This window comes from Acanthisitta chloris, unplaced genomic scaffold (assembly GCF_000695815.1).
Source record: "Acanthisitta chloris isolate BGI_N310 unplaced genomic scaffold, ASM69581v1 scaffold1355, whole genome shotgun sequence".
Lineage (NCBI taxonomy): Eukaryota > Metazoa > Chordata > Aves > Passeriformes > Acanthisittidae > Acanthisitta > Acanthisitta chloris.
In genome coordinates, this window is record NW_008671914.1 from 92,438 (window position 1) to 102,413 (window position 9,976).

The window sequence follows — 9,976 nt, forward strand, 5'->3', positions numbered from 1 at the left end:
TTAGAATACTTGCCAGTAGTGTCCTGAAAGTTTTCTATGGGATTCTACAGCAATGGAAAATACACAGTCTATCAAGGCTATACACAACCCTGTACCACCAAAATAGGCATCTAGAGTTCAGTAGTGCAAACTTCCCCTTACACTTCACCTATGCCCTAGCTGCTTACTCTTGACCATTGTTTATCCATACAAACAACATGTGGATGGTAAGGACAGTGTCTAAGTTAAATCTTCTGCAGCTACTCCATATATGGTACAAAAGTCACCTGAATATAAATCCTTTGACTAATCCATTAAAAAAAAAAAACCAGCACCCATATCCTTCTTTAATTTCTGTCCATTTCAAAGTAAATTTGAAGTTTCTGTTTCAGAACTGAATATGTAAATGGATGGACAGGTTTGCACTCTGACAAAGGGTAAATTTCTGTATTGATGTATTCAAGGTAGGTCAACTAGGGCAAAAGAATAAAAAAAGAGAAAGCTGCTTTTACAACTTTTCCAAGCAGAGTGCCTTAATATGAAAAAGATAAATGCTTTCTTATATCCTTTAGTATCACCAAGATCTCTGACAGAAATGCTTAATGGTAATACTGCTCCTCCTTTTTAGTATCTTGTATTTCTTTTTAACAACAACTATGAGGAGTGATGGTAATCTGCTCTCGTTGCTCCCCAAGAGAAGAACTGCCTGAACATTTTCCTCCAGCCTCATTAGACAGGATCTTTCCAGACAGGTGTTCCCCTTCTATGCTAATATACCAAGCTGTTCATAGTATATTAAATGTGAACTGCAGTTCCTTTCAGCTCATGCCAAATTATTTACCAGCTCCAACAACAGTGTGGCTCTTGACTACATACCTGGATCAGGATTCTTGCTCAGTAAAACAAAGCAAGAGATAAAACCACATAGAGTAGATAGGCACTTGCTAGGATTTCCTGACTTACAGAGTTTTACTAATGCAAAGGAGAATCTTTCTAAAAGGGTTAGCTGTGCTTCTCTTATTTAGGCCAATGCAGAGCAATTAATTTATGCTTGACACCTTGCAGTATGCACCACTGTAGGAAAATTAACTCCCACATATTAGCTGAACCACTACCATGATCACATTTCACTCTGTATTTGCAACAAGTAGAAAGAATCTACTATTAGACACTTCTTCAAAACTGAGTCCATTCTCATGCAAACCTTTCAAGACTTCAAGGGGTTTGTAAGTAAGAGGAGGACAAATTCTTTAGTAGGGCCTGGAGCAATAGGTCAAGATGCTTCTAAAATAAAAGAAGGCAGATTTAGGCTGCACATAAGGAAGAAATTTTTCACAATGAGGGTGGTGAAACATTGGCACGAGTTGCCCAGAGAGGTGCTAGATGCTCCACCCCTGGAAACACTCAAGGCCAGGTTGGACAGGGCTCTGAGCAGCCTGATCTAGTTGATGCTCCTGCTTGTTGCAGAGGGGTTGGCCTAGATGGGCTTTAAAGATTCCTTCCAACCCAAACCCTTCTGTGATTCTGTGAATAGCATCTGTCACTTTACTGACAGTTGCCCAGAGCTGAGGGTGAATGAAATACAGACAATATTATTACTAAAGTAATCCTGGATATATTACTTCTGTAAGCAGAATGTCAATAAGCATGTACAGATGTTATATGCACTTATTTAATATTTAGTATGTATTTGGTGAAGGATGAGCCTATCACAAAGAATCCCCTTCAACACAGGGAGCAGAAAGGAATTTATTTTTCCACCACTAGGTATGCCAAAACTGATGAACAAAATACATACAAACAGAGAAAGAAAAGTAACATTTTCTTATTTTTATCCATTAAATGTAATAAATCAGGAATTGGAGAAGGAACGAAAAAAAAATCTATGCCATACACCTCAACTTATTAATGCAAAATTGCAGCTGAACACAGTTTTCATCTTACAAGAGGCCAAAATCTTACCTTTTTAACTGTCACACCATCCTTTGGAGTTTGCTTTGTTGACAGATTGTACCCTATCATCTGTTTAGCAAGCTGTTCCACAGTCTTAGGGCTACAAACAAAGGAAAAATGTTAGTTTATTGAGAGATATTAAAAGAAACAGTCCACAGCTATGGTAAACAGCTTAAATATTAGACAAGAAGCAATTTATTTCTGCTTTTTCGATTTTAAAGACTTACTCTTTGGTTAGATGAACTCCTCCTTTCAATCCACTGTTGAAAATACCTTTTCCTCTCCCTCCAGCCAGAATCTGTGCCTTCAGAACAATCTCCTTCGCCTCTGTAAAAGAAAAAACACATTGCTAGGCTATGGTGTGTCATTTATTGAGCTTATTAGTGTGAGTTTAAAAAGCATTTCCAGGTTGGACTCTTTGAAAACAACGAGAAGTTGTTCGTGAGCAATAAACCAAGTGTCAATTCAGCATTTTTACCAAGCAACTTTGCAAGAAAGTATTGCTCAAGGAAGTGAAGAGATGAATATACACTGCTCATTAGAAGGATAATAAGTCATTCTGTAGATCAAACCCATGCTGTTAATGCTACATGGCCTGCACAACAAACCACAGAACCAGCACAGTTCGATGCCTTACACTCTGGCACAGCTTCTAAACCCTGAATCAGATCAGATTTTGTCTAACAAAGGGAAACAAATTCCATTCCTTGCTCTGAACACAGGTAAAGAAATGTATGGATTGATCCTAAAGAAGAAATCCCTGTGTCCAGAGGGCAGGTAAGTGTGGAGCAAGGGCAGGAGCTGTGAAAAAATGTCATCTATTTGTGAGGCATCACTCGAATCTTTGGCAATTTGAGTAGAACAGTATCTTAGTAACGAGAAAGTGCAGTAAGATATGGTGACAAAAGCAATTGCACCATGTCCTACATTCCAAACAGAAGCAATCCTGACATCCATACAGAGCAACACAGGGGGGAAAAGGGAAAATAAAACAACCAACCAAATCCGACCATCACTCATGATTTCTGCAGCTCCACGGATCACAGCAGCTCCTTGAACCACAAAGACCTCCAGGTGCCTGGAAGATGTTTATTAACACCAAGCACTGTCATTTTGCACATTTATCATAATACTGCCAGGCTTTTTCCAGTCTGAGATCCTAATATTAACATATTAGTGTGCCTGGAAAAGGCTAACATTGTTACCCTCTTCTGGAAATCTCTGATTTCAGTGATGTTTGGATTAGGTCATACCTCCAATCATAATATTCTATCCAAGTATCAATAAAACATGAGAATTTGTTGTTAAATTGACAAATTTACTGTTTAACAGTAAATTACTGTTTAACAGAGGATACAGATACTTTCATTCAAACAAACATAGATTTTCTAGGCTGTAAAAACATTTTAGAGATTATTGAATACAAGTTTAGAGGTGCAGCAATTTTTGGTGCAAACCAACTCTGACACAGCATCATTTCAAAGTTCCTGTATAATAAATAACTAGAGGAAAACAAGAAGTTGAACCTTCAGATAGAATAAATATTATGAAACAAATATTCCATTTCCTACAAGAAGGCAGAAATGCATTTTTAACACTGTACTGAGACATGCCTGATTTTCAAGCTTCTCGAGGCTAAAATCCCTCTACATGTTTATCCATTCAGCAACATTTGACATACATCACTCTGAACCTTAAAAACACTCTGCTTGAAAATATTTCCTGCATTCCAATATATTCATGTTCTGGCCTCCCTATTACTCATGCCACTTCAGGGCAGATAACAAGGAAATTTAAATGCAACAAAAAGTTTTCTATCAAGCCTTTCCTAAGCACACAAATTATTAAGATGAATTAAAACTATAAATCACTTTCCAACCTGCAGAAGCAAACGGAAAATCACAATAGCTGCTGTGATAATTAATCTAATGTAGGATTGTTAATAGATGCTGCAAGCATTTAATTAGATCAGTTTTAGCTGCCAACCATGCTGACAATGTGAGCTTTGATTGTCAGTGATAGCTGGTATCAGTTCTGGGAGTGATCATCACTCTCCTGCCCAGCCAGAACACCCCACGAGCACTGATTATCTCCACTGGGCTCCAACAAATGAAGGGAGAGAATGGAATTAATGTGTACATTCTTCTAATCCACTAGAGGACTATCAAGGCAATACAATAACTTCAGAAAAACAACCACCAAACCCACAAACAAACAGGCTAGAAAGTGAGCATAACCATGTAAAGATTAGCCCTGAAGAACTAATCAATACAGCAGCTCAGCAGAGCACAGTACAGCAGGTTCTTTGTGCCCTGTGGGAAAGCAACTGGAAGCAATTTAATTCCATAATTATTTGCCCAAACTCTGTAAAATGAAGTAAACCAGCCAGATCTTATTTTACAGTAACTAGGCTTCATCATTTAGTACTTACCAAGTTGATTCACTACTTAATGTCACCATCTTATTTAAAGAGTTGATTTCCAGAAATGCTCACACAAATTTTTTTATGTTAGTTCCTGCCTGAACTCCCAAATTACGTTATGAAAGATTATCCCAAAAGAAAAATGTGGGATTAGCTGGAATATCTGAAGTAATTAATCTTCACTTGTAGATTTAATAAAAACAAGCAGAGAAATAAAAATCTAGAAGAAGATACCCAAAGCCAGTATCAAACCCATTAGAACAAGAAAGCTGCAACTAATTTCCATTAACACCCTTCCAAACTGCTGTACTAACACTGGAAAACTGCTCAAACAGGGCTGTGTAGTTACAAATACAGGATCTGAGGAGAATTTAGCACAAGTAACATGTCTTTACACCACCACAAAATACAGTGCAACATTTTCAACAGCATTTGGTCATTCAGGCTCCAACCAACTTCCATGTATGTCCACTGACTGACCAGCTTTGTGTACATTAAAAACTAAAACAAACACATAAAAATCCCAAAGAAACCCAACCCAAATAATAGCTCATCCTGCTTCATAAAAACCCCAAAGAAAGCCAACCCAAATAATAGCTCATCCTGCTTCTTAAGCATGTTGTCACAGAATTCAAAATTCTCTGTATCATTTGAAACAATACAAAAACTCAACTGCTTTTAAGTGCTGCTAATTTAGCAGCAAATAGCCACAAACTGCTCTGTGCAGATTAATGACTCATTGCTGGTAACAGCATGTGTTCTTAACTAATTATAACTTGAATACATTAATATCTCAGACTGAACACTTTATTCACTGGCTCTTGTATCTGTCTTTTTTTACATTAGCCTACAGAAGAAGAAAGACAAGTAGGTTTGGTGCTCAGGGACCTGGTTGAGTGGTGGACCTGGTAGTGTTGGGCTAATGGTTGGACTCAATGACCTTAAGATCTTTTCCAAGCAAAGTGAATCTATGATTCTATGATTTCTAAAGAGTTCTTTAAAAAAATGGAAGAAAAACACAGCTGGTCTCTAAGTCACATGCCAATAATTAAGCAAGACCTTTACTCCTCAGAAGAATCTTCAGAATCCAAAATTGCACAACTGGAGCTGGCTCTACATTTCCAAAGAAATGTAATCTAACCACAGAGGGGAAAAAAGCCTTAAGTACTTTTTTTTTTTCTGTAATAAATTCAGATGTTTCAGCAGGGCAGAAGAGAGCACTGAAGGACAAGCAACCTCCAGATTGCATCCAGCAAGACCTCTCCTTCCCTCAGCACAGTGAATACAAACGGCAGTGACACTCCTTGCAATTGGAATAAGCTCAGTGCTATAATGAAAGCCTATTTAAAATCAATAAAATCAGTCCTGCTTTCGGGAGCTATGATTACTCTGGTCCACTGGTACTGCTTGCAGCAAAAATGAACAGCTTGTTCTCAGCCCACTGCTGTGTATATTTAACTACCGAATTCTTGATCGTGAAACAATATAGTGAGAAGCTCAGTTCTGCTGGTTCTGGGCGATGCTAATTTATTACCTGTGAACAACTTTCCATTATTATTGATATGACTGTGTGGCTGCAAATTAGGCGTGTTAACAATTACATTAAAATGTGCTGTAGCTTATCAAAAATAAACTGCTGTAAAGAACAGACAATGTAGGACTGCACAGGGCTGGGTCTCACACTCACCTGTTCAGGAACAAAAGGTTTTCTACCACAGAGAACTCAGGACTAGTTTGACAAGGCATCCCACACTAGAGAACCAGAGCTTGGGACAAAGGGAGGAGGTCTCACACGAATTCCTAATCACATTTCAGTCTCACCATGCTTTGGCTCCTCTGTCTGCAGGGGCTCTGTGTAAATTAATTAGTGTCTTCACCTTCTTTAAAAATGCAGAACCTGTGTCAGTGTTACATCAGTGTATTTTTACCCCAGTGTAAGGCAACTGAGCACAGAAGGGTTGAATCCAAATTCTGGTAGAACTGTAAGTTCTGCAATAGCTGCACAATGTCCCTGGAAAATGCCCTGATTAGGGTTGAATCCAAATTCTGGGAGAACTGTAGCAGCACAATGTCCCTGGAAAATGCCCTGATCTCTCTTGGAATAAGCTTAGCACACATTGCAAAGTAGATGAAAGCAACCCAGTGTCATGGGAGCAGTGCAATGAAGACAAATTGAGGACATGCCAAAACAAAGTTTTACAGAGCCCTGTGTTTTTACTGAGTTTATAAACACCCAAGAGCTGTTTCCACAAAGGTAGGTGGGGTTAACCACTCTCCTCTGTCCTTCAGGAGCACAGGAGAACTCCAGCCCACTGTGGCCAGGCAGATAGTCACCTTCAAGAGCTTTGCTGGTCACCCTTCCTTAGGTAAAGTCATTGAGCTGTGCTTGATGAGCAGAACTCTTGGAGCACTTCCTCCTTCCCCAATCTCAAAAGAGCTAGAAGAGGTACATGAATCTCCAACCAGCTCCAAACTATCCCTCTCTACAAAGAGGCAGAGGCCAACCTAAAGATGTATTTACCTGGTAAGACTGCCCTGAGGAACATGAATAATTGTTTTGTTTGGACATGTGCAATTTCAAGCTTCACTTTGGCCAGCCAAGTTTTAGTCCACATCTCTTTCATGGTTGTCTAGAACATTCCTTCATGAAGGCCTGGCTGGGGCTCCTACTGGATGACCAATTCCATCTCCCAATCACCTGATTTTCTAGAACACAGCAGTAAATTCAGTGCTTCCTTTCCCAAAGCAAGGGGTTTTCCCCCACAATTCACTTAATAATTTTGCTTTCATAACATGAGAGTTGAGGAAAACAAAGCAGACACCAGACATTTTCTGACAGCAATGACACTTCGTTTTGGATAGCACAAGAATTATAAAGGTATCAACAAACCAACAAACATCTTCATCGATTTTCCTATTTCAGGCTCCTCACCAGTGTCATTCCAAATCCAGAAATGCTCAAGTGTCCTGTAAAGCTTCTAGATAGGTTTTGAGATGTAGTTCAGGAGAGGTTTTCTTCCAAAACATGGAGTTACCCTTACAAGCCCTAGAAGTTGGGTTGGGTTGGGTTGGTCTGGGTTTTTTTTTACCTACTTCTAGCTGATCCAACATAAGGAAATCTACTTTTTTCAGGTCTCACCTATCTGTCTTACTAAGCAATTACTGTTCTTGCTTCTTGCTTGTTTTAATGCTACCCCAACCACCTGAGTTTCCAGCTCCCCTTTGGGAAAGACTGGCTATAATTAATTTCCCAAATTTCAGCCACCCTGTTACACTCGTCAGGCAAGATCCTGTCAGGTGCTTATTACTTTCTAACAATACTCCTGTTCAGAGGCACTCTGGTATCCTTACTTCATCAAGGAAAGAAGGGAGACAAATAAAAGCAATAAGGAAGACCATAAAAAACATAATACAATAATACAAAACCTGTAATAAAGCCTAATTCCCACATTGAATGCTGAAGCTTAAAGTTGCTGTAATAACTTTTCACGTTTGGGTCTTTTTACACCAACTTGCTCTGAAATCTGAGACAGCTTTTCCTAAGAGGAAAGTATTGCTACCACTTCCACTGCTCCTCATCTTCTGAGAACTCTAGAGATGCAATGTCTGAGAAAGATCCCACGCTCTGCCAAGTTAGCAGATTGAGATGAAAAAGAAGCTGTCCACAAGATACCTCCCACATCTACAAAGCTATTGTTGTGCTTAAAGGCCTTTAGAATGAAGATAAACAATTGATTTTCCCCTCTTTAATTTTAATTTAAACTCTTTTCCTCTGTTATTTTCATCCTTCTGCTCTGTAACACCATAAAGAATTATGTCCTTACATGCCTAGTTTCTACAACCTTTGGTCTGCAGACTGGTTTAGAATTTAAGTTAAATAAATCATCCTTTTTATAACTCCATACTTTTGAATATAGTGTATATTTATTGCTAGATTATAAGGCTCATTAAAATCTATAATGATAAATTAGTCAGTCTCTTGATTCTGTCACTACTGTTATTAATTGCTTTCATAACCATTACTACACACTTCACTGGTGATAAAAATTTTAAAGCTAGATAAAATCAGCTAAGCTCAAGCTCACTCTCAATATTGCAGTCTTAAGCCTTCTCAGAGTAAAATAATCAAGTATTCACACATCCTACATTGAAGTTAAACCTGATAAATTACTTGTACAGCAAACAGAGCCTCACTAGATCCAGCAGCACCACTATAATGCATGGAAAAATATGCACATTAAGGCAAGGATCCAAAAAAACAGTTCTCACATTAAAATTGTTCATTGTATGTTCTTGTTTAAAACTCCATGGGATATTGAATTTCTGATATTTTTCAGTCTCCAACAGCTTCTTTTTTCAACCTAAGTTCTCATTATTTTTTACATAAATTTCCTCTGTAACAGACAAAGGGTTTAGAAAAATGACTATTTTCACATTTTTCTTACAAGCTCGAGTGTAGAAATTGCTTGAAAATCAATCAGGAGAGCAACAAGTTCTTCATTTGGTGGAAGAGCACTGAGGTCTAATGACGAGGGAGTGAAAGCTCTTTCTGCCAACTCTCAGCAACATCTCTTCTGTGGGCAAAACAGAGAGAGCCAATTTCTGTAACCTGCAGTGCCACCCTGGTATCCTGCACCACATGCACAGCAAACACAGAACACGGAATAATCCATGCAGACTGACCCAGGGCTCTTCCATCATTATACCCACCAGGTCCATTCTTGCAACTATAAGACTTCAAAATATTCTTTATATTATGCCCAAGTCCACATTATTTCTCTCCTGATGATTTCACTTTCAGGGACTGCAAAAGCAAGCAAAGAAGACTTTTCCTTCTGTATTAGCTGCAATCCCTGTGACCTGATGACTCCACCATGGAAGCTTCTCAGGATACTCTATTATGCACTGAGATATCTGGGCATGCAAAATCATGTGCTTTACACCTGGTTTCCTTATAAAGATAAACCACATAAATAAATCACAAGACTTGCTTTCTAAACCCACTGTCATTCAAAAATTTGGCAATTTTACTAGATTTTTAGCAAAGCATTTCTCTCTACCCTTTCCCCTAAACTGCGAAAAAAAATTCTAATGAAATGAATACACTGACAGTTTTCTTTGCATCTTTACCTTTTAAAGCTCACAGGGATTTCAGGTTTTTCCTTGCCAAAACATCATGCAAACATTTTTTTTTTTCCCCAGTAAAACATATTTTAAAGTTAGCAGAGTCGGGCAGTTCAACTTTGTCCTAAATTCTTGACTGAATACCATAGCACAATTTGTTTTAAAACAATTCAGGGAACAGCTTTATGCAATCTGTACTGTTGAAGTCAAGCAGCCATTAGGAACCAACACTGTTCTCACCCCTTGCTGCAAAAATACACACACCTGCTTTCCTGGAATGTGTTCAAAATTTCATTCTTTCTGATTATAGGTAAGGTACAAAAGACACAAAGCCTGATTCTAATTCTTTTATCCATTATTGAACTGCAGAGATGATTTTGAATACCTAAAACCTGAGGAACATATATAAGGGGTTTTTTCCTACTTCACTTTTAAGCATAAAAGAGTTGTTGTAGGAGAAGATATTCTCAGGAATGGAGCAGAAAGTAAGAAATCTCA

The 9,976-nt window shown here is 38.3% G+C and overlaps 1 protein-coding gene across 1 annotated transcript in view; it reads right to left on the reverse strand.

The window, feature by feature from the left end:
• The window catches only part of SUCLG2 (succinate-CoA ligase, GDP-forming, beta subunit), a gene marked incomplete at its 5' end in the record, with an annotated part of 104,346 nt that overhangs the window by 70,601 nt on the left and 23,769 nt on the right, over positions 1 to 9,976 (reverse strand). The window contains 2 exons of the mRNA XM_009074282.1: positions 1,942 to 2,032; positions 2,160 to 2,259. Coding sequence (XP_009072530.1) covers positions 1,942 to 2,032; positions 2,160 to 2,259 — 191 coding nt within the window. The remainder of the gene's footprint in view (positions 1 to 1,941; positions 2,033 to 2,159; positions 2,260 to 9,976) is intronic.